The sequence below is a fragment of the Pan troglodytes genome, chromosome 16 (assembly GCF_028858775.2).
Source record: "Pan troglodytes isolate AG18354 chromosome 16, NHGRI_mPanTro3-v2.0_pri, whole genome shotgun sequence".
In the NCBI taxonomy this organism is placed as follows: domain Eukaryota; kingdom Metazoa; phylum Chordata; class Mammalia; order Primates; family Hominidae; genus Pan; species Pan troglodytes.
In genome coordinates, this window is record NC_072414.2 from 81,457,867 (window position 1) to 81,482,320 (window position 24,454).

At 48.9% G+C, this 24,454-nt stretch overlaps 1 protein-coding gene across 3 annotated transcripts; it reads right to left on the bottom strand.

The window, feature by feature from the left end:
• Positions 1-7,478: 7,478 nt before the first annotated feature.
• PLIN1 (perilipin 1) lies at positions 7,479-24,394 on the bottom strand. 3 transcript variants are annotated; one of them, XM_054667914.2, is made up of 10 exons: positions 24,343-24,394; positions 22,322-22,506; positions 20,522-20,580; positions 16,307-16,511; positions 14,582-14,664; positions 13,075-13,339; positions 12,595-12,767; positions 10,708-10,899; positions 10,042-10,287; positions 7,479-9,048 (listed from the first exon to the last, which is right to left on the bottom strand). In XM_054667914.2, the coding sequence occupies exons 3-10, from the start codon at positions 20,564-20,566 to the stop codon at positions 8,689-8,691; spliced, it is 1,569 nt and encodes a 522-aa protein (XP_054523889.1). In that variant the 5' UTR covers positions 20,567-20,580; positions 22,322-22,506; positions 24,343-24,394; the 3' UTR covers positions 7,479-8,688. The 3 variants fall into 3 exon arrangements, with proteins under 3 accessions (XP_054523889.1, XP_054523891.1, XP_054523890.1); XM_054667916.2 differs by lacking the exon at positions 24,343-24,394 and adding an exon at positions 16,969-17,181 and having other exon boundaries at positions 22,322-22,515; XM_054667915.2 differs by lacking the exons at positions 22,322-22,506; positions 24,343-24,394 and adding an exon at positions 20,789-21,423.
• Between the last annotated feature and the right edge of the window lie 60 nt (positions 24,395-24,454).

Genomic DNA, 24,454 nt, shown 5'->3' on the forward strand with positions numbered 1-24,454 from the left:
TCAAGAGCACTCCAAGCTGATTTCCTTCTCATTCCATGTACCACACAGCTTAGGCCTGTCCACCCCCAAACTAATCACTGTCAAGGGGATGGAACTACCATGATTGGCTTGCAATACCAGTGTGAGACAGCGTGGATATAGGAAAGTCATCCACAATCTCCACAACCACATCCTCGAAGCTTCATAGAGGAGAGGCTGGCCAACTGATTCGTGTATCACAAAGGACCATGATTCAGGTACCAAGCATCTATCTGTCAGATGCCAGGAGCTGTGCCATTTCCTCCAATAGACAATTCAATTAAGGAGAAACTAAAACCTCGAGCAATTGGAAAGAGCACATGAAACCCCAGTGTTCTTTGACATGCTGTAGAATGACACTGTTGTTCCCAAATATTCTAAATCAATTGGGGTCCTGAACAAGAACAACACAGAGCAGCCTGCCGCCGTGATGCCCAAAGAGAATCATTTTAGACCCTGAAAATGTGAAGAAGCTGAAAACTGAACTTGGATTTTCATATGTGTAAAATGTAATAAAAGGTGATGATGATTAATGAAACATCATGCTTTAAGAGGTACAATTCTGGGCCAGCCAAGGTGGCTCATGCCTGTAAACCCATCACTCTAGGAGGCTGAGGCAGGCAGATCCCTTCAGCCCAGGAGTTTGAGACCAACCTGGGCAATAGGGCAAAGCTGTTTCCACAAAAAATGCAAAACATAGGCAGGCGTGGTGGCATGGGCCTATAGTCCCAGCTACTTGGGAGGTTGAAGTAGGAAGATACACTGGCTTGAGCCTGGGAGGTGGAGGTTGCAGTGAGCCGAGATGGTGCCACTGCACTCCAACCTGTGTGAGAGAGCGAGACCCTGTCTCAAAAAAAAAAAAAAGAGAGAGAGAGAGAGGTACAATTCTAATTACAATTATAGTAATTAAATTGTAGAGAAAATAAAAACTTTCATGTTACAATAAATTTTTAAAGAATTTCATGATGGTGGAACTATCAATGTGCATTCATGATTTTAGAAAGATTTATCTTTTTTCTTGCTCTTTCTGGTGGATGTGCAGTGTTTTTCTGTGTATCAGTAGCACTCATATGCAACAATCTGGTGTGTAACTGAGTGTCCAAATTGTGGCCTTTATCACTATTTTCCATTAAAAGTAGCTGATTCCATGTATTAGGGTAAGAACTGGAATAATTATTTTGTGGTCAAAAAATTCAGATGCTTTTAAAATGTATGTCGTAGGCCTGAAATGACAAAAGCCCCAACTTAAAGGGGTTCTTACCAGCCAACTTGTGACATCATGAGCTTCAGAAGAGCAAAGAATAATTATAGTTACTTGAAACAAATTGAGTCGGTAAAAATTCCTTTTGTGGAATTTGACAAGCTGATTTTACTACTTACATGGAAAAGCAAAGTGCCGGAAGTTGCAAAAGACACTTGCAGAAGGGCTGTATGGGTGGACTTGCCCAAGAAGATGTGAAAACATATTTGAAACTATTGTAATTCAGACAATGTGCTAATGCTACAGGCATAACAAATAGAACAAATCTGGCAACCAGATCTATGACAGAGTAGAGAGTGCAGATCAGTAGGGGAAAGCTATTCAATCCATCAGGCCGAACCTGGTCCATTGTTCATCAGACATCAGTAAATCAGAAGTTTCCAGCTGACATTCGAGAGAACTCTTAAACTTCCTGCAGTATACAATTTATTTCGAGAGAAACTCAAGGCTGAGTATGGTGGCTCAGGCCTGTCATCCCAGCACTTTGGGAGGCTGAAGTGGGAGGATAGCTTGAGCCCACGAGTTCAAGACCAGCCTGGGCAACATAGCGAGACCTCATCTCTACAAATAAAAAAAAATTAGCTGGGCCTGGTGGTGTGCACCTGTGGTCCCAACTACTCTGGAGGCTGAGGTGGGAGGATTGCTTAAGCCTGGGAGGTCAAAGCTACAGTAAGCTGTGATTACACCACGGCACTCCAGCCTGGATGATAGAGACCCCATCTCCAGAGAGAGAGAGAGAGAAAACACAACTAAAAATTCAATTAGGAAATGTCTAAGACGGTTATCCACGTGGAAGAAAAAAATTGGATTCCTACTTAAACCATACTTATAAAAATTAATTAAATGTAGGGCTGGGCCAGGCGCAGTGGCACATGCCTATAATCCCAGCACTTTGGGAGGCTGAGGCAGGCAGATAACTTGAGCTGAAGGGTTGGAGACCAGCCTGGGCAACACAGCGAAACCCCATCTCTACAAAAAAATGCAAAAATCAGGTGGGCATGGTGGTGTGTACCTGTAGTCCCAGCTACCCTGGAGGCTGAGGTGATAGGATAGCTCGAGCCCGAGAGGTCAAGGATGCAGTGAGCTGTGATGGCGCCACTGCACTCCAGCCTGGGTGACAGAGTGAGACCCTGTCTCAAAAATAATAATAATAATAATAATTAATGAAATGTAAAATGGATAAAGCGTTAGAGGAAAATCATCATGGCAAATATTATTAGGGGAGCATCATCATACCTTCATGGTAGGGGAGAGCTTTTAAAACATAACTTTCAGCACCACAGGAAAGGTTAAAAACAAACAAAAATCACAACTCAAAACTGCAAACCACGAAGGGAAAGAGTGGTAATTGGGACTAAACCAAAATTAAGAACTTCTGTTCATTGAAAGGATGAACAAAGAAACCAGAAAGAGAATGAAAACACAAGCAACAAGCTGGAAGAAGATATTTGTGATATTTATCCTTGATAAAGAGTTAGTATTCAGGAAATATAAAGAAGTTCTAAAAATCACTGAGAAAAACTAGGCCTGGCATGATGACTCACACCTGTAATACCAGCACTTTTGGAGGCTGAGGCAGGAGGATCGCTTGAGCCCAAGAGTTCAAGGCTGCAGTGAGCTATGATTGATTAAACCATTCATTCTAGCATGGGTGACAGAGCAAGACCCTGTCTCAAAAAGAAGAAGGAAGGAAGGAAGGAAGGAAAGAAAGAAAAAGAAAGAAAGAAAGAAAGAAAGAAAGGAAGGAAGGAAGGAAGGGGAAAGAAAGAGAAAGAAAGAAAAAGAAAGAAAGAAAGAAAGAAAGAAAGAAAGAAAGGAAGGAAAGAAGGAAGGAAGGAGGGAGGCAGGGAGGGAGGGAGGAAGGGAGGGAAGAAAGAAAAGAGAAGAGAAAGGGCAAATACTTCACAAAAGAGGAAATGCAAATATTAAATAAACAATGTTCAATATCATTGCTAATCAGGGAATTAAGTCCATGACAAGATTCCATTTTACTCTCCTCAGATTTATGAAAAGTGATTAAATTAGACAATATCAAGTGCTGATGAGGATGCTGGTAAGAGGACTCATATACTTCTGGTGAGAATGTAAATCAGAGCAACCACTTTGAATGGCAATTTGTCAATATCTAGTTAATGATACACACACTTTATCATTTAGGAATCCCACTCTTAGTCATATTCCCTAAGAAACTCTTATAAGAATGTTCATTATCACAAAGTAAAAATACGGAAACAGGCCGGGCATGGTAGCTCATGCCTGTAATCCCAGTGCTTCGGGGGACCGAGGTGGGCGGATCACTTGAGGTCAGGAGTTTGAGACCAGCCTGGCCAACATGCTGAAACCCTATCTCTACTGAAAATACAAAAATTTAGCCTGGCATGGTGGCGAGCGCCTGTAGTCCCAGCTACTTGGGAGGCTGAGGCAGGAAAATCGCTTGAACCTGGGAGGTGGGGGTTGAAGTGAGCCAAGATCGTACCACTGCACTCCAGCCTGTGGGACTAGAATGAAACGTGGTCTCAAAAAATATGTATATGGAAACAATCCAAATGTCTATTGACAGGAGAGTGATGTGGCAGAGATTACAAGTTACCCCCATCCCTGGGATCTACTTCCCCTCCATTTAGGACTTCTGATTTTTAATTAGGTGCATAGCCACTCCAAATGAAAACTATATTTCCCATCCCCCTTTTAAACCAGGAGTGGTCATGTGACTAAGTTCTGTCCTGTGGGTTATAAGCAGAAGTAGTTGTAATTTCTGGTGTGGAGGCATGCCATTCTCCTTTCTCCTTGTTCTTTTCTGTGGCTAGAATATGGAGTTGATCGCTGGAGCTGGAGCAGCTATCTTGGCTCATGAGGTGACTTTAGGAAAAGAAATCATTCACGACAGAACAGTAAGATAGAAGGAACCTCAACCCCTGGCACTGCTGAGTGTCATCCCAGTCTGGACTACTCATCTCTGGGCTTTTACAGGAGACAGAAATAAACTCCTATCACTGTGTGCTAGACTGTACTATCGTTCAGCAAAGAGTTGCTCCCTTTCCCCTTCCACTAGGGGAGAAGTCTACTTCCCTGTCCCATTGATGTGGACTTGGCTGTATGACTTGCTTTGGCCAATGGAATGTAAGTAGATATGATACAAGGAGAGGACTTGTGGTGAGACTTGGTTCTGTGCTCCAGTGATCTGTTGTGAGAAGAGTATGCCCCATATAGCCACTGAGCCCTTATCCTGGAGCCCTGAAATAGCACCCCTGGTGCAGAACTGAACCCATGCACAGCCTGGAGCCAAGTTCAGCTGATCTGCAGGCTGAAGCAGAGCCATTGGGAGTACCACAGTGATGAGCTAAACCATAGTTGACCTATGAACATAAAAATAAATGCATGTTGTTGTAAGCCACAGTCTTAGGATAGTTTGTTATGCAACAGTATCATGGCAAAAGCTGACTAGTATACATTGTTATTGGGAGCCTTCTGTCTTTTAAAACTGAATCCATTCTAATGCACATGACTGAATAAATTATGGCATATTTATATATACTCATTAAATATAGAGTTTTAGAATAAAAATCTCTAGTGAAAACAAGTGAAGCTCAGAAACATAATTTTGAGTGAAAAGAAGCAAATCTCAAGAATACATATAATCACACTTAAATAAAGCTCAAGGCATGCAAAACTCAATCATATTGTATTGGGGTGTATATATAGGAAGTAAATCTATAAAGAAAAGCAAGGGAATGAGAAACAACAAAATTCAGGACTGTGGTTTTGGCAGGTTGGGGCTGGGGATGGGGAGGGATTGTGGATGTCATGCAGGATGTTTTAAAGGTACTGCTTGTGTTCTGGATGTAGAGCAGTGAATAGAAGGGTCCAATAGTATATCCTAGATGGGGAGCTGACCACACAGTCTTTCTCTGCGCACAGAGGAACCTCTAGATGACCGCACTAGCTCTAATGACATACTAACAAGGTATGCAGAAGTTTCCATTGACTCAGTTTACAGAAAAGCTTAGAAGAATTTGACTTTTTAGTTTGTAATCAACTTTTTTTTTTGAGATGGAGTTTCACTCTTGTTGCCCAGGCTGGAGTGCAATGGCGTGATCTTGGCTCACTGCAACCTCCGCCTTCTGGTTTCAAGCGATTCTCCTGCCTCAGCCTCCTGAGTAGCTGGCAATTATTACACTTATTACAGGTGCGCGCCACCACACCCGGCTAATTTTTGTATTTTTAATAGAGACAGGGTTTCACCATGTTGGCCAGGCTGATCTCGAACTCCTGACCTCGTGATCCGCCAGCCTCGGCCTCCCAAAGTGCTGGGAATTACAGGTGTGAGCCATCTAATCAACATTTAAATATTTAAAATAATTTGATGTATGCATTTTATAAATTTTGATTAAGTATGAAGTATTAAATGGTTAGGAAAGTTATGCTTAAGACAATGAACATCGAAGCACAAGTCATAGTGGTATCTCTCTCTCCACGCCCGGAAGTCCCTTGGATATTAAGATCCTAGATAATTATGGGAGGAAGGCCAGGCATGGTGGTTCACACCTGTAATCCCAGCACTTTGGGAGGCCAAGGTGGGCAGATCACTTGAGGTCAGGAGTTCGAGACCAGCCTGGACAACATGGTGAAACCCCATCTCTACTAAAAATATGAGAATTAGCTGGGCATGGTGGCGCACACCTGTAATCTCAGCTATTCAGGAGGCTGAGGCAAGACAATCGCTTGAGCCTGGGGGCACGGAGGTTGCAGTGAGCTGAGATCCTGCCACTGCACTCCAGCCTGGGTGACAGAGTGATACGGTCTCAAAATAAAATTATGGGAGGAAAAAGGGGTAAATAATTGCCTGGATAAATGTATGTTATTGTCTGTAATTGTTTGCATCTCCAAAAGCCGTGGCTGAGTTAGAAGTGGGTTTTGTAAGCTAGAATGGAAGGCATTGGGTATTTCTCTGAAGGACCCTGGGCAACCCGATGTGAAGTGGAGGTCTTTGCTAAGTCCTGAGCTACACTGAAGATACTGAGTGTGGGTGGACCTTGCCAAAGTGATGCCCCGCAGAACAGAGGAAAGTCCCCCATTGAGCCTAGAGCCAAGGAAGCAAATGTCTGCCATTTAGAGGCGCTACTTTGCCCTTGTTACTGGCCAAGATGTGTTCAAAATACTGAGAAGCAGGTTTAGTGTACCTTGCTGCCTAATCAAGAGGTTTCTAAGAGCAAAAAGAAACTTACAACTTACACTGTTTGCTTCCTGGGCTGTCCTATTCCATATGTGGCCTCCAGCACCCGTGCTCAGGCCCAGGGCTGGGTGAAGGAACTGGGCCTGACCAGCAGGCATGTTGGCGGCCGCAGCCCTCAGGCGGCTGAGGAGGCAGCTTTCCTGCCTTCTGGAGTATAGCCTAGCAGGAGGAGCTGCAGGACCGGGGAGGAGTAAAGAGCTAGGAATGTGGTTTCCGGAGCACCAGGAAGAAAGCTGCCTGGGTGAGGGTGGGTGAGGCCCAGGACAGGCAGGCGTTTCTTTCTGCACATCTAGGCCTGAGGTCACTTCTCCAGCATCTGTCCATGGGAGCTCTGCCAAGGCTGTGCTGGGCTCTGTCTGCTCAGCCCTGTTCTATCAGCTTCTAAGAACCCCTCTTGCCAACTCCACCCCTCATCTTCCCTCCCCACCCCCCAGGGAACTGCTGGGTGTAGTTTATATCGTGGAAGTGGGGTGGGCAGGGTCCATGGCTGGTTCAGGGGCCTGGCCACGTCTTTATGTGTATATCTACCAGCTTCTCTCTTGTCACCATTCTTGGCATCCTCAGACTCCAAAACCACAGATCAAGGCCCATGACTCATTACACCAAAGATCTGCCAGGGCCACAGAGTCAGTTCCAGGGCCCTAGAGTCAGTTTCAGGGAGCGGGGCTTCCAGGTGTGCAATAGAATGGGAGCTAATAGAGTGGGTGCTTATGTGTCTGAGGGGGACCTGTGGAAGATGAGTATAAATATATGGATGTCTAAAAGGACTGACTGAAGACTCATAATTTTCTGTGCATATTTTTGAAGCTGCAGGTGAAAATAACTAGAAAAATAGGGTTTGGTTTGGCAGGCTACTTGGTATTATCTAGTAATACTTAAAATGCACATATTCTTTCACCCAGTATGTCACGGTTACAAGTTATGCATCTATCATATATATATACATAGCCACACATGTACACTAGACATTTTTGATAAGGACATTTATTATAGCACTGTTCGCAGTAGCAAAAAAGAAAAAAAAAGGAAACAACTTAAAAGTCCATCATTAGGGAACTAGTTAAATCAAATAAGGCGTATCCATATTATGCAGTTGTTATTATGTGGCCATCAAAAAGAGCGAGTGGGATTTATAATGTGATACAAAAATCTCTCCAAGCTGTATTATTAAGTGAAAAAAGCAGGCATGCGTAACACCCCACAGCTTGTGTAAACACAAGCGGGGAGTGCATACACACATGCCTGCAGGTGCATAGCCCTGCATACACAAGAGATGGCACCGTGGTGGTTTTCAATGAAGGGGAACAGGGGAGCTCGGGGAGAAAGACACACACCCTTTTGCAATGTTTGAATTCTGTAATTGTATGAATGCATTTTCTAGATTTATCTAATGTTAACATTTCAAAGACTAGGGTTGGGGATGAACTGTGGCTATACATAAAGTCTATATATCATCACCATTTTGGTTCCCCAGCATCAAAAGAGTGACTATGCAGGTGAAGGCAGTAATGATGCAAATGGAAATGTGGCTGTGAGCAAGCAGCTGGCTCTACAAAGCACACAGGCCTGGACTCAGCCTGTGAAGCGGTGGGTACTCAGAAAGTGACACTAGTATTTTAAATAAACACCCAAGAGCTTTTGCATCTGATTGTTCCCTTCAAAGTAGTCTGCTGGGAGCCTAGATCATCAGAGGATGTTCATCAGAGGGTGAACATATCATCCTAGATCACAGAGGAGTTCAGTGCTAAGAATGTGTCAAAACCTTCTGTCTGGACCTTCAGAGTGGTGACAGGAGTTACTCATTCGTGGCAAATATTTATCCACAGAGGCAGAATCTGAATTTTGGAAATGGTCAAATGTCTTTTGGCCACAAGTTTGGTTAAAGAGATGAAAAATCAAGTTAGGCAATTACTCTTTTAGTAAAAACCAAGCCATAGAATCAGAGCAGGCTGCGGCTCTGGTGTCCCTTAAAAACTGGCTCTGAGAGTGAAGCCCCAAAAGGATGCTAAAAAAAAAAAAAAAAAAAAAAAAAGTGCGCCTTGGCAGCATCATCGGGATGAGGCTGAGGTCCCCAGGGGACCACTTTGAAAGTGGCAACGCTCACCTGGGCAGCGCGGGTTCTGTTTATTTGTTAGAGAAACCCGCCGGCCCGGGGCGCGGCGGCTGGTGCGGCGACTCAGCTCTTCTTGCGCAGCTGGCTGTACTGCGTGCGGCCCAGAATGGGCTCCATGACGCTGGGCCGGAAGAAGCTGTCGCTGACCCTGCGCTTTGGCTTCTCGCGGGGCACGGCCGGGAAGCCCGGGCGCGGCGCTGCGGGCGTGGCGACTTTGTCCTCCAGGCCCGGGCCGGGGGGCGCGCCGGGGCTCTGCGCGCTGCGCAGGCTGCGGCGGGGCTGTGCGAGACGCGGGGCGGGCTCCGGGCCGGCGGACGGCGCCCCAGACGCCCTGCGCTCCGCCTCCCGGCGCTCGACCTCGGCTGGTGGGTTGTCGATGTCCCGGAATTCGCTCTCGGGCTCCATCAGCGACAGCCTGGGGAGCTGAGGGCCCGGCAGCCGCCTTAGAGTCCTGGCTTGGCCCTGGGCCCTGCGCCTCTGACCCACCGCCCCTTCCCGGGCCCCTCGATTGTTCCCCCGGGAGCGGCCGTCAGGAGGACACAGGCTGGGGAGCGGTTCAGTAGTTTGGGGGGCACCGGGGAAAGCCCTGAGGTCCTGCCCACTCTGAGCTTCTCCATGGACCAGGCTGCTCAGGCAAGCCAAGCCTCCCAAAGTTTCAGGATCCCCTAGGCCTTCCTGAGGGGAACCCTCAATGGGAGGTCATCAGCTTTCCTAACTCTTCCTTGCAGCCCACACAGTGACCTGGCCAGGGACGGGTACACCTTCCTGGGGCTGGCCCGAGCGCAGGATGAACAGGCGGGCTGCTAAGATCCCTGGCATGCTGCTTGGTAGAGTGACTGAGTAACCCACCCCCTTACCAGCTCTAAGGGTGCTTTCTGCCCTGACCAGCCCCGCCCCCCAGGCCTGCATAATCTGTAACCTGCTTTGGAAAGGGGCTCCCAAAGGGATGGCATTGGTATCCCCTGGGTTTTTCCTATTGGTGACAGGTGATAGAATTGGGTGGAGCCTGCTGCTGTCCCCTGGAACTCATGGCCCACCCCTCAGGGTGCCCTGGAAGCCTCTCCAACCCCTTCCCAGGCAGCAGCATGCAAACCTGCCCAGCCCTTCAGTTGAGAGCAAAGGGGTGAAGGTGAGCCACTGGGATCCCGGGACTGATGGCTGGAGACTCCTCTACCAGCAGGTGGGAGGGGCCGTGGGGAGAGGCCTCAGGCCAGAGCCATGGGCCTCTATACTCCTGGGGCTGGGAGAGGCCCAGTATGTTAAAATGTTGCCAGGGCACTGAGGACTGGAGTGGGGGGCGGTCTCCAGTGGAGTAGGGGAAAGGAGGGGGACTGCAGCCCCTTCAGTCAAATCTACTTTTTCTGCCATGTCCAGGCCCCCTTGGGACACTAACAGTTTGCCAGGGGTGGTACTCACCGGCACGTAATGCACCACTGTGTCCACCACGTTGTCAGTAACGCCCTTCAGGGCATCTGATAGGGACATGGCCCTCCCCTTGGTTGAGGAGACAGCAGGGGCTGGTGTGAGGTGCAGCACTCTCCCTGCCATGCCCAGCACAGCTGCAGGTGCCCATGTCACAGCCGAGATGGTGGTCTGGAGGGTCTTCTGCAGGGTATGTGCCACACCACCCAGGAAGCCTCGAGGGCCTGGCAGGGCTGCTACCTGGGGGCCAGAGCAGGGTCAGTGCCTCCTGTGGTAACTCCCCTGACCCTTCCCTCCCCACCAGCCCCAGGGCTAGAGGGGAAAGCATGAGAATACCAAATTTACAAAACTTCAGGCCTATTCTGCCACTAGCAGTGTGGCCTTGGACAGGTCACATTCCCTCTCTGAACCTCTGTTTCTTCTCCTGCAAAATGGGACAATAATCTCTGCCCTGCCTATTTACAGAGTGTTGCAAGGGTCAGCTGAGAGAATGACATGGAAGTCCCTCGCCAGCTGGGCATTTGGGGGTGGGGTGAAGGGTGTTGCACGCACATGCTGTGCCCCTGCATCTGGGGCAGAGGCCCTGAGTTCACCCTATGCCTCTGCTTCTCACCCCTTCTGTGGGCTCGGGGACCTTAAGGCTCCCACTCTCCCCCTCACCTCACTGAACTTGTTCTCCTCAGTCTCCAATTCTTCCTCCTCCTCCGTGTCCTCTCCCTCCGTGTCTGTCTGGTCCTCATGATCCTCCTCCTGGGCGGCTGCGAGGCTGTGCAGCCAGGGTACCCGCACTTCGCTCCTCCGCCGGGACACCGCCTGCATGGCCACTGAGGCACCCCACTGGGCCAGGCTGCTCTGAGGGAGGATGGCAGCAGATTGCTGGCTCAACTGTCCCTGCTGAAGGCCAGGGAGCCCCAGCAGCCCAAGCCCCTTGCCCCCAGGGTCCGGGCCAGGTGGTGAGCAGGGCTCAGCCCCAGCAGACTTTTCTGGAAACTTTTTATTGAGTGGTAATCTACATACACTAAAGTGCACACATCTTTAGTGTAAGCTCTATGAATTTTTATAAGAACACACCTGTGTAACCACCACAGATCAAGACATAGACCATTTTCAACACCCAAAGACTCCCTGTGTCCCCACTCAGTCCATATTCCCCCAAGAGTGACCACAGTCCTGCTCTCTGTCACCATGCCTTAGTTTTGCCTATTTTTGAACTTCATGTAAGTGGAGTCACACCATGTGTATTCATCTATTAATAGCTTCTTTAGTTAAATATGATGGTGTAAGTTTCACCCATGTTGCTGCAAATGGAAGTAGTTCCTTCTTTTTCATTTCTGTGTAATATTCCATCATACGAATTTCCTGTAATTTACCCATTCTACAGTTGATGGACATTATTATCGCTTCCAGTTCTTAGCTAAGGATATTGCTGATCTGAGCATTTTTTACTTGTCTTGGGAGACTTAAGTGCTCATTTCTGTTGGGTATACACTTAAGAGTGGAACTGCTGGGCCATAGGATATATGTATGTTAGCTTTGGTAGATACTCCTCCCAGATCTTTTAAGAGTGAAAAATTCAATGAACCAGAGTGTCCCATGGGAAGAAATTGACTGAGCAAGTGGGCTGGTATCTCCTGAGGCACATTCTAAACCTCTAGGGAGCCCCACAAACAGAGCCTCCTTATTACACAGCTTTTGGGGATGCCACTCTGTTCCATGCGAATGGTGGCACGTGAGGTTCTGCCCACTGCAGGCAGGGTCCAGGCATGTGACTCAGTCTCAGCTGTTATTGATGCAGGGGACAGAGGGGAACTACTACTCCTGTATTCCTGCAGGGGCAACACTTGCTTGAATGAATGATCCACGCCTGATGATGCTTTTAAAAGTACTGCTCAAAAGATGGCTGAAAAGTAGTCATCTTGTTTGCTGGCCTTTATGCTTTAATATTGTTTTATTTTCTTTTCTGGCCTTAGTTTCTTACTAAAATTCCTTATGAAAAACATCCAGCCTATTTCTGCTAAGATACAGAGAGGTGGAGGTGGGGAGCGGTGGGGAGTTAACTCTCCCTGGGCCTAGAAAGGGCAACTTCACCTTGGGTGCATTGGTGCTGGGTACACTCTCCCTGACAAAATGGGTTGTATACTTTGTTTATTTAAGGATGACAGTCCCCAGTGCTTGCATAGCAGATGGAGGTCCCGCTGTCTTATAGGTGGGAAGACCCATAGAAAGAGGTCCACTTGGGGGGATGAAGGCTGGGGCTTGTGGGAGACTCAGAGGGAACTGGGGGAGATAGAAGTGAGTGGTGGGGCAGGAGCACTCTAGCAAGGCAGGCCTGCCCTTGCTTAACATCCTGTCCCTTCTCTTTCCCTGTGGTCTGGAAGGCCATCCCTCTACCCCTCTCAAGTCCTCTTAGAACTGAAGCCCCAGCCCAGGTTGGAAGAGAGAATGTTCTCAGGACAGGAAGGGGTGATGGGTGGGGGATGGGAGGGACTAGGAGGCCCACAGGGCTCCCAGGCACCGGGTCAGTCAGAGCTCACGGCAGATACTTACCAGGGGCACCACGCCTGGGATCCACATGGCCACGGTGTGGCCCTGCTCCAGGGCCCGGGCCATGGTCTGCACGGTGTATCGAGAGAGGGTGTTGGTCAGAGCCCCAACCCTGCTCAAGAGGCTTGGCTTGGCCTTGGGAGACTTCTGGGCTTGCTGGTGTCCAGGAGCAGGGGCTGGGTAGGGATTTGGGGGGAAAGAAGAGAAAACAGGTCAGAGAGGGGCCGGAGAGATCTGGGTCATGTGTAGGACTGGAAAGTAGGTGTTCTAGGTCCACCACAAACTTACTGGTGAGTTCCACAACTCACTTTCCCTCTTTACAGATGGGGTGGGGGTGGGGGGGGTAAATGATTATGAATCCATCTGAAAATCCCACTGGCCTTCCCTATTCCAGAGCAGTGGCTGGATGAGCCACCTCCTGCTGATTCCCAGGCAGTGTGTGTGACAACTCACTCCCAGGCCGAGCCTCCGAATGGCAGGTACCTGACTCTTCCTTGTCTGGAGGGAGGAGGTGCTCCACCACCTTCTCAATGCTGCCCAAGGCCAAGTCGGCCCCTCCAGAAGCCAGTCGGCCAGCTCGAGTGTTGGCAGCAAATTCCGCAGTGTCTCTGGCCACCCCCCAGGCAAGCTCGCACCCGGCCAAAGCGGCCCCCAGGACCTTGTCTGAAGTGCTCGCGATGGGAACACTGATGCTGTTTCTGGCACTGCGGAGGCGGGTGGAGATGGTGTCCTTCAGCTCAGAAGCAATCTGGGGGAAGTTGGTGGGGGTGTTAGGCATGTGGTCTTGCAGCAGGCCCTACAAGGGCTGCCCTTCTGGGGTCTGGTGGCCTGAGCCCAGCTCCCAGGAAGGCATCATCTAAAGGCCCCGGGAACTGGTACTGATATTTAGGTACCTGGAATTAAGCTGGGCTTTAGAGGGAGAGGGCTCCAACCTTCCCTGTGCCAACTGTTTGGATCTCCTGGCTTCTTCACCCCGCATCACAGCCTGTCAAGATCCCTCCCATCCTGTGAGGATGACCCCAAAGGCTCGTCCTTGGTGCCACCTGTCCTGATACCCTTGGGCTCACAAGGAATCTCCTCCATCCTTTCCTCAGAACACAGCATTTCTATTGATTTATAGGTGTGCTTGATCTTCCTACAAGTTCTGCATTGAAATAATTTGTCTTTTTCTTCATTATTCTGGGAGCTCCTTTGTGACAAAAATGTTGCCTTTTATCTGGAAAAATGGGGAGCAAAGAGCACAGGTCTCACAGCTGAATAGACCTGCTCTCATTGTCCCCACTTAAGGCTGTGTGGCCGTGGGGGAGACACTGGTTTCCTCTCTGTAAAATGGAGATAACAACCCCTATCCCAGAGGGTTGACAAGTGGATTAAATAAGAGCGCTTGATAAAGCATAGGTGATGGCCCCGGCCATAGGGTAGGGCTCAGTACATGTTTGTGGGAAGGGTACATAGTTGGTCAGTGAGATAGATGAGGTCAGAGACTGAAGCTTATTCCCCAGAAGCACCAAAAATGAGTCCTTATCATAGCAACTACCCAATAAATATGTAGCCAGGTAAAGTGACCTTCAATCTCATGTTCCATAAAAGGTTGGATCTTGAGGATATGGGATGGCACTCCTGGGATCTGAATGAGTGTGACTCATGATCTTAGGCAGCTGTAGTTGCCAAGTGGTCCAGGGCAGACTATGGAACCTCAGATCCCAGGGTGCGGTATCGGGAGGCAGTGGGACCCGCCTCAAGCTCCTGTTTGGGTTTGCCTCTGGGCTCGTGCCTGCTGGTCCCAGAAACCCCACCTCCATTTAGCTTCACAGGGAGAAGAGGAGCCTGTTGTGTGGCCTTGGGAGCAGGCGGTCTCCGCCAGCCTTGGAGGGTGCTCACCATGGGACACAGACTTCCAGTCACGGCATCAGCAGCCCCTGCCCTCTCCTCCCTGAGAGGTGGTGACGACAGAGTGCAGGGAGGCTTCGAGAGGTGGGAAGGGGCTCACCTTTTCAGGGGGGTACTGGAGGGCGGGGATCTTTTCCTCCAGGTGGTCCAAGCCTCGGCAGGCCAGCTCATTGGCAGCTGTGACTGGAAGGAAAGGGCCAAGTTTGGGTGAGCCCTGCCCCTCCCCATGAGAATCTAGCACTGGCCTCTGTGCCAAGGAAGTGACTTGGAGCCCTCAAATCCCAAGGCCTGCTGCCTCCCCAGCATCTCTGGGCCCCAGGCCCTTTGCCCTCTTTAGCCCTTGTCTGCAGGGACTCCTTGAGACCCGGGCCAGTTTCTTCTGTCTGTGTGGGAACTCTGGAGTCGCTCAGACCTGCACTCAAAAGGCCAAATGACCACATCTAAGCAGCCTGTGGCCTCAGCTAGTCACAGCCTCTCTGAGCCTCTGCTTCCTACCTTATAAAAGGTGAATTAATGGTGCCTGCCTGGCAGGATTTTTGTGAAGAAGAATGATGGGAGCTATATGAATCACCAACAAGTACCGTTCTTTCCCTCCTTCTCTTCCTTCCTGACCTGCATGGGGGCTCTGAGTGAGCATGAGGAGGGAGAAGAGAGGTGTGAGAGGGAAGCAGATGGCAGTGAGGCCTTGGGGCTGGGCCTGCTTAGCTCTCAACATGACAAACTCCCAGCACAGCCAGTGCAGGCCCCAGGCTGTCCATGCTCTTCTTTTTAACCACTAGGTGTTGAGATGGTCAACTGTCTGAAGAGGGTCACAGGGAAGGGAAAAGAGTTGCCCCCGGAGAGTGGGCATGCATCAGAGATGCACCTGCTTCAAGGGGATCCCGCCTGGATTGGCCGGGACATCGGCTCTGCAGCCATGGCCAATGGGGGCCACAGCTTTCAAGGAGAGTTCTTTATACTCTTTCATATATTCTTTCTCCAGATACCTTATTTTTCTTCACAAAATTCTCAAGCAGCAGAGAGCCCAGATGACTTGGCTGTCTCCCAGTTGGGCAGAATGAGACTCAAGGAAACTATTTAAGGAGCTTGTAGCCAGAGACACGGCCTGGGCCTGCTTCACATCGGTCCTCTCCTGTTTGCTGTGTGGAGTCCTCAGCTATCCATAATTCTGTAATTAGGATGGTGGAAGGTACCAGACTTTTTGGCATTGCTGTGATTTCCCTCAGCCCTGTGTATGCCTTGGAGACCACATTTTTAGATGGGGCGGAACAATTTGAGTGGTGCACATCTGGTAAGGCCAGTAGGAGAGCCATCTTCTGCCTCCAGGGCCCTGGCTGGCGGCTCTCTGCCACCCCCACCCGTCATGAGCTGCTACCATCAGCTGCTGGGCTCAGCCAGCTTTCCCCTCCCTCCGTGCCCTCCGGCCCTACCAGGGCCCCTAGTGCCGGCTGCCTCTGCCTCTGCCAGACTCTGCTGGTTCTTGCTGCTGCTGCCTGTGCTGCCACAGTGAGTGTCTGGTCTGCCATGGGCCCTACCCTCACCACTGCCTGCATAGCCCTGCCTTCCCTTCCCCTGCAGATTCTCTGGCCATCATTGTTATCCTAGGAAAATGCCAGCTGGGCCATAGATAGGCATCTATAGATGAAAAGAGATCTGTATGTATACCTTTATAGCCATAGATAAGAAGACCATGCAATGGGATGTGGGCAGTTAAGCAGACAGACAAGCAAGTTATCAGACAGTCAGACAGACTGAGAGGCGGACAGACAGACTGGAAGGTAGGCAGTGAACAAGCAGGCAGCTGCTGAGCGCCACAAGGACTCACACTGGGTGGACAGCCTGCGGACCACCGGCTCCATGCTCCAGGCAGCCAAGCTACTGGCACTCTGCACGCCCTTCTCATAGGCATTGCACACAGAGGCCACCAGGGGGTGGGCTTCCTTAGTGCTGGTGTAGGTCTTCTGGAAGCATTCGCAGGTGCCACTCACCACCGGCAGCTGCAGGACCCGCTGCAGCACATTCTCCTGCTCCTGGTGCGGAAGGAACACATTCAAGTTGTCCCACCTCCCTCTCCAGCCTCCCGGGAAGCTGACCCCAGGGTCATGGGGACCAATGGTGCAACTAGCCTGAGTCCAAGCGACCTGGGAGGAACCAAGGCCAAAGAGGTCTCTAGATGCCCCAATCATGGGAGCGTGGGAGAGCCCATGGGGAAAACAAGAGTCAGCCGGCCATGTCCTCCTGGTCACCATCCGGGGTGCTGGAGAGCTGCCAAGGCAATCTCTGTTCTCCAGGGACCAAGTCAGATCCCATCACCCCCACCCCCACCTCAGCTCACTCCCCTGATACCTACTGGTAGAGAGCAAGTGTTGTTAATGTCTAGAGTTTTAGTCCACCTTTGATTGGTGGCTTCTCCAAACATTTTTCTGGTCTTTCTGGGGTACTGCCTCCCTGCCTGTGTATCCCGACCCCACTGCCTAGAACGCTCACCTTCCCTCCCACAGCCCTTGCTGCCTGCCAGAATGCCATTCCTTCAAGACTCTGCTTGACCAGCACTTCCCCTGTGAAGCTTCCAGACTCTCCTCCGTCACGTCGGAAACCACTCCCTCCCTGGCTCTCTCCACATTCGTCACACCGTGCTGTGGTTATGTGTGTTCATCTCACTCCCCGTAGACTGTCATCTCTGCATCCCCAGAGTGTAGGCTAAACATGGCACAGTAATGTTAGCTGAATACGTGAACCACAGTCAGGGCTGTGCCTAGTAGAATGTGTGGGTTTAGATCTGCCCAACTGCACAGAATCACAGAATCTTAGGGGACTTTGTAGTAAGAATCCTTTCCATCGTTCCTCTGGTCGACTTGTATTTGTTTTTATTTATTTATTATTTTTTATAGAGACAGGGTTTCACTCTGTTGCTCAAACTGAAGTGCATTAGTGCCATCATAGTTCACTGTAACCTCCAACTTGTGGGCTCAAACAGTCCCCACACTTGTGCCTCCTGGGTAGCTGGGACTACAGGCGTGTGACACCATGCCTTGCTAATATTTTTATTTTGTAGAGGGGGGGTCTTGCCGGTCTTGAACTCCTGGCCTCAAGTGATCCTTCTGCCTCAGCCTCCCAAATCACTGAGATTATAGGCCTGAGCCATTGCGCCCAGCCAAGACTTATATTTGAATGTCTCCCTGAATGAGAGCTCTCCCCCTCACAAAGTGGCCTGTGTCCCTTGTTGGACAGCTTTGCTGAGCTGAAATTTGCCTCCACCCCCCTGTTCCACACTCTGCCCTCTGGAACAAAACTGAGCAAACCTATTTCCTCATCCATGGGTTGGCCCTTCACATATTTGAAGTCAAATATGTCTCCCTTTAGAAGTGCCTCCATCATGTTAAATGGCTCCAGTTCCTAACTTCGTTTACAAATGGTTCACACTGTGGTCTGGTGACCCCCTCTCCTGGACATGCTACAGTTTTACATTATCTTTCTTAAAAATATACTACCCTCGCTTGAGCCCAGGAGTTTAAGGCCAGCCTGGGCAACACAGGGAGACCCCGTCTCTAGAAAAAAAAATAAATAAATAATAAGAATATAATTAGCAGGGCATGGTGCTGTGTGCCTGTGGTCCCGGCTACTCGGGAACCTGAGGCGGGAAGATCGCATGAATCCAGGAATTGGAGGCTGTAGTGAGCCATAATCATGCCACTGTACTACAGCCTCGATGACAGAATGACACCCTGTCTCAAAAAACAAAAAACAAACAAACAACACTCAAAGACAGCACTCTGGGTGCGATCTGCGCGTGCTGGGTGTAGTGGAACAATCGTTTATCATTTCCGGGGTGCTGTGCTGTTAGTAATGCACCTTTGGCAGCAGTCACATAATTAAGTTTTAGGTCACCTAGGAACCTTAGTGAAAAAACACTGGTCTTTGAGTAAAAGAATGAATTCTAGGGCTAAGTATAGAAGCTCATGCCTGTAATCCCAACACTTTGGGAGGCTGAGGCGGGAGGATCATTTGAAGCCAGGAGTTTGAGACCACTCTGAGCCACAAAAAAAAAAACAAAACTGGTCATGCTAATATTTGATGGCATGTGGACTACACAGTCCCAGCTGCTGGGGAGGCTGAGGTGAGAGGACTGTCTGAGACCAGGAGGCCGAGGCTGCAGTGAACTATGACGATGCCACTGCACTCCAGCCGGGGTGACAGAGCAAGACTCTGTATCTAAAAAATAAATAAATAAAATTAAAAGAACAAATTCTAGGCATGCAGAGGGAAAGAACATTTGCCAGGTGCCATTATGCTGCAGGCACTGGTCTGGGTGCCTTGGTGACATGAGCTCACTTAATTCTAACAGCCATCCTCTGGGGTCAGCACTGTCACCAACACTGAGTCGATGAGGAGATTGACAATCAGAAACAGGAAGTGATTTACCCAAGATCCCACAGCTGATAAGTGGCAGAGCCAGGATTCCAACACAAGTTGGAAATGGCCTACCTGGGATTACCTTCAAAATAACATGAAGTGGGGGAATTAATGGAAGTGAGGATGAGGCGGGATTGGCCACGAATTCATGGTCTTCGGGGCTAATAAAGGGTACATGGGGCTTACTATGTTCTTTTCTGTCATTCTTATGAATGTTGAGAATTCTCCGTATCAAAAGTAAAAAGAAAAAAAACCCCAGGTCAGATTCCGATGCTCAGGCTCTCTGTAGCTTTGAATATGACACTGTGGCATGGTTTTGCTCGCAAAGTGAAGACCTGACCTGTTCTGTTTGTAGGAGGCAGAGTTCAAAGACCCCCATCAATGACACCTACATGTACACTAAGACAGAGCAGCCCACAATATCTTAGTTTTTTTGTTTGTTTGTTTGTTTGAGATGGAGTCTCGCTGTCTCCCAGGCTGGAGTGCAGTGGCGCGATCTCAGCTCACTGCAAGCTCTGCCTCCTGGGTTCACGCCATTCTCCTGCCTCCGTCTCCCAAGTAGCTGGGACTACAGGCGCCCGCCACCATGCCCCGCTGATTTTTTGTATTTTTAGTAGAGACGGTGTTTCACTGTGTTAGCCAGGATGGTCTTGATCTCCTGACCTTGTGAACCGCCCACCTTGGCCTCCCAAAGTGCTGGGATTACAGGCGTGAGCCACCGCACCTGGCCAATATCTCAGTTTTTTATCCTGCAGGTGAATTTGAAATTTGAACTAGAAATAGACTATGACTATAAACAAGAAAACATTCTTTTTAACATTTTGGACGAGCCTTCAGAGGTTGTTTTAGACAAAACCGAAGGAGGAAAGAGATCCTGGGAAGGGAATAAACCACCGTCTGTTAGAATGGCTTAACCATGTACTTGACCATTTTACGCCTCTCTCTGTTCTATGATTCAATAGAAAACAAAGTGATTCCTAGTGCAAGAGTTAGTAAAAGCCTAACTTGGGCAAGGTGGATATTGCACAGGTTCATAATTTTTAAGTTTCACTATCTGAACTGTGCCCAAATCTGAGATGCCTTGCCAGGAGCCATCAAGCATCCCTAAAAGTATCAAATCACTTCAAGTCACAGTGAAAACCAGGTCAGAGATAGAACACCAGACACACGGAATATCCCACCCTTCCCCCCACACAGCAGCACAGGCTGTGCACCGTCTAACTCCGACAGGTGACATTTGCCGTTATGAATGATTCTGGAGACACAGAATGCAGTGGCTCTGCACTGAATGCACATCCAGCTGGGTGGTGGACAGAGCATGGGCTTCTGCGTCAGGGTTTAAACAGTAGTTCCTTCCTCTCCACTCCCCCCGTCCCTAAGCCAGGATTTCTGTCCCTTTTTTTCAAGGTGCTTAGTTTTTAATAGGCATCTTTTTTTCCCCTCCCAGATCCTCCAACTGCCCCCTACAAAAGGTGGTGAGGGCAAGAATAACTAAGCCATGGTAGTCAATGAACTAGGATTATAATCTGGGAATATCTTGCCCTAAGTCCCCTGCATCTCCCCTCCCTGCTTCTTCCTCCTCCCTCAGTTGTCCATCCCCTGTCACAGATGAGCCCAAGTTACTTACAGGGAGGTCTCCATCCAGCAAGGTGAGGCCTTTGTTGACTGCCATCCTCGCTCCTCAAGCTGCAAAACAGAGTCCCAGGTCCCATCAGAAGCCCTCAGGCTTGAGTTCCACTGGGTCACTTCCCTACCTCTCATGACCACCAACTAGGCCCAGGCTGCCTGGGGGCCCATTTGCCCTGAACAGAAGGCATTAGGTTGGAGGGTGAATGTCACACACAATAGCCCCACTCCTTAGGGTCCCATAGCTATGAGTTGCTCCATAGCTTACTTGTCAAGACTGATGTTTCTTTCTTTTTCTTTTCTTTTCTTTTTTTTTTTTTGAGATGGAGTCTTGCTCTGTTGCCCAGGCTGGAGTGTAGTTGCACAATCTCGGCTCACTACAATCTCTGCCTCCCGGGTTCAAGGGATTCTCCTGCCTCAGCCTCCCAAGTAGCTGGGATTACAGGCGCCCACCACCACACCCGGCTAATTTTTTTTTTTTTTCTGTTTAGTAGAGATGGGGTTTCACCATGTTGGCTAGGCTGGTGTCGAACTCCTGACCTCAAGTGATCCACCTGCCTAGACCTCCCAAAGTGCTGGGATTACAGGCATGAGCCACCACACTGGCTAATTTTTGTATTTTTAGTAGAGATGGGGTTTCATCATGTTGGCCAGGCTGGTCTCGAACTCCTGGCCTCAAGTGATCTGCCCACCTTGGCCTCCCAAAGTGCTGTGATTACAGGCAAGAGCCACCACGCCCGGCCAAGAATAATGTTTCCTATAAGAGTTCAGGTTAAGAGGCCAGGCGCGGTGGCTCAGGCCTGTAATCCCGGCACTTTGGGAGTCCAAGGCAGGCAGATCACCTGAGTTCAGGAGTTCAAGACCAGCCTGGGCAACATGGTGAAACTCCGTCTCTACTAAAAATACAAAAATTAGCCAGACGTGGTGGTGGGCGGCTGTAATCCCAGCTACTTGGGAGGCTGAGGCAGGAGGATCGCTTGAGCCTGAGAGGTGGAGGTTGCAGTGAGCTGAGATCCCGCCACTGCACTCCAGCCTGGGTGACAGAGACTCTGTCTCAAAAAAAAAAAAAAAAAGAGTTCAGGTTAGGAAATAAAAAATGCAGGTAGCCATAAGAGATAAAAAGTTTTAGATAAAATCTTAAGGCTCTTAAATGAGGGTCCAAAAGAGACTAAAACAAGAAGTTTCAAGCTGGGTGCATTGGAAAGCACCTGTAATCCCAGCTACTGAGGCTGACATGGGAGAATTGCTTGAGCCCAGGAGTTTGAGATCAGCCTGGGCAATACAGTGAGATGCCCATCTCTAAAAAAATAAATAAACAAGTTAAAGGTTTCATCTTTGAAAAGGCTCTGGGTTAATTCCTCTATTTCTCTCTTTCTCTCTGTCTGTCCCTCTCCCCCTCTCCCTATCTGTTTTTTGAGACAGGGTCTCAATCTGTTGCCCAGGATGAAATGTGGTGGCATGATCATGGCTCACTGCAGCCTTGACCTCCTGGGATCAAGGTACCCTCCCACCTCAGCCTCCCATGTAGCTGGGACTACAGGCATGCACCACAATGCAGGGCTAATTTCTTTTCTTTTTTGTAGAGACAGGATCCCACTGTGTTGCCCAGGTTGTTCTTGAACTCCTGGGCTCAAGTGATCCACCTGCCTTGGCCACCTGCAGTGCTGGGATTAAAGGCATGATCCACTGTGCCTATCCAATTCCTCTATTTCTAGATTCTGGTATCTATACCAGAATCTCTCCCTCAGTAGTTTCCCTGCAGAGTTTCTCATCCCCAGCAAAATCCCCAAGAGGCCCTTACCTTCAACTTCTTCCCTTTAATGTTCATAAACAAGCCATGTAAGGCAGGTGCCCCAGGACCCCAACACTCACTCCGGCTGACTGCCACCTCAGTCTCACAGAGCCCAGGCTGCAGAGTGTCTCCTCAGGCAGAAACAATTCCTGTCACTCCTGGGAGGCTTGGGCAATGCTGCTTCCACCTCCCAGCTAGAGGAGGGCAGAGAGGGAGAGACAACAGGGTCAGCCAGTTGTCATGGTTATCTGACCCAGGGTTCCCCAGGCATATCCTAACTTCTCTAAGGACATTTAGCAAACAAGGAGGTAGGTGGCAGAGCTGAAGGAGATCCAGGCTCAGAGGACTTAGTATTCCAGAGCCATGAAGCATCAGTTCTATAATGTTCCTGCCCTCAATTCACAAAAATCTGCTTTCCAGAAAGAAGGTATAGGGATAGACATCGTTAAACTCAAAAGCTCTAAAGTTCTATATACCTCTGCAATCTTTTGGCTCCTTTTCCATAGAGGGTCTTTGGGACAGTTTTCAATCCATTTCTCTCATCTTTTCTTATTTACTAGCAAGAGTGAATGTTGAACAGTAAAATTTAAACCCACACAGAAGAGTTCATCTGAATGTATTCATCTTTGATTATGGAGATAAATTGCCCTCAGTGAAGAAGTGACAGAGCCGGGAGTTGAGTTTTTGACAATATAGCCTTTGAGTTGAGGGAGGAATTCCCACTTCTTAGAATTCAAAAAAATTTATTGAACTTTACCTGGCCTAAGATGCTACCAGAATGAAGAGTAGGAGAGCCAAGTAGATTTTTATTCTCCTAAGTCTGGATAAGCGACAGTGTTGACTAAGATTCTATCACTAATCAATAGCACCCAGACAACCAAGAATTAGCACCCCTCAACGATTCTTTAGCCAGGACTCAAGCACAAGCCCAAGTTCTAGTTCCTGGCTTCAGATATGATGGAGGACTATGGTATAAGCCATAGCTTTCAGATTAACTAAGAAGGGCCTCTTCATGAAAATAGACAATAGGAAAACAAAACTTATTTTCTTTGTTGCTGGTGGAATTTTATGTATTGCTGACTCTGCTAAGTCACACAGTGTGGGCAAGAGAAGAAAGAGGCAGGGGTGGGGAATTATGAAAGATCCTTGGTAATAAATTACGTATCTGTGATGCAATAAAGTAGGGAATGAGAAGACAGGAAAGGGAGGAGTCAAGCAGGGAGGCTTCAAAGGAGTAATATGCTATACGTTTAATACTTATTGATCCAACCTGTGCTTTTCAAATGTAAGGCAGTAGAGAAGACAAAGTATTTAAAGTGGCCTCTGCCCTCACCTCAAGGTTCAGCACAAATTATCTGTGAGGCTGTGACTGGACAGCAACCTGAGCCAAAGGGCAGTTTTCAGCCTTCAGAGTAGTGGCTTTAAGCCAGAGGGAACATAGGGCTTTGTGCCTGAAAGCTCTGCCAAATCAAATAGTCCTTTGGCTGCTTTAGCTGGGAGTGCAGAATGTGGGTGAGAGGTGAGAAGTGGTGAAAGGGCCTAGGAGAGTCCCGAGGGAAGACAGAAGTGTTAGTTTTCTAGCAGTAGCTTGCAGGGCATAGAGTTCTATCTTCTTTCCTTCTCGGTACCTACCTGCTTTCCCTACCCCTCCACCAAGTGAGAGCAGGGACCTAGGTCATCTTGCTCACAAGTGGATACCCAAAACCATGCATGGCACTCAAACATTCATTGTTGAATAAATGAATTGTCAGGCAACAATGCTCAGTTATGAATGTGCTGGGCTGTACATCTATGAAGAACTTCTTCGATTTTTGGCATCCCTCATGAATGTGGAGGCTCTGGGGTGGAAAACATTAGTTACAAAGAAGGATTCACAGGGAGGTACCAGGACACCATTAAGGTTTACACAAACCTCTTAGAAGAGGTAGTATTTCCCAAACTCCCCACCACTCACCATTGCAGAGGACAAAAGTACCAAGATGGATACCACTGTAACATAACATACCACCATGAATTCAAGGCAGACTTACCCAGGCAGAAGCCAGCCAGCGATTGACAGGGCTACTGTAGAGCACCCTCTCCATGGCAGCAGTCTAGATGAGTTCATTTCAGAGGTCCCTCTCAACCCAGAGGCTCTACATC

What these genes read in the sequence shown, in the direction of transcription:
- PLIN1 (XM_054667914.2), bottom strand. Translation starts at nt 20,566, where the DNA reads ATGGCAGTCAACAAAGGCCTCACCTTGCTGGATGGAGACCTCCCT. An exon ending in TGCTGGATGGAGACCTCCCT is followed by an intron (nt 16,512 to 20,521) that starts GTAAGTAACTTG and finishes CTTCCGCACCAG; the next exon opens with GAGCAGGAGAATGTGCTGCA. An exon ending in CAGTGGTGCATTACGTGCCG is followed by an intron (nt 9,049 to 10,041) that starts GTGAGTACCACC and finishes CCGGGCCCTCAG; the next exon opens with CTCCCCAGGCTGTCGCTGAT.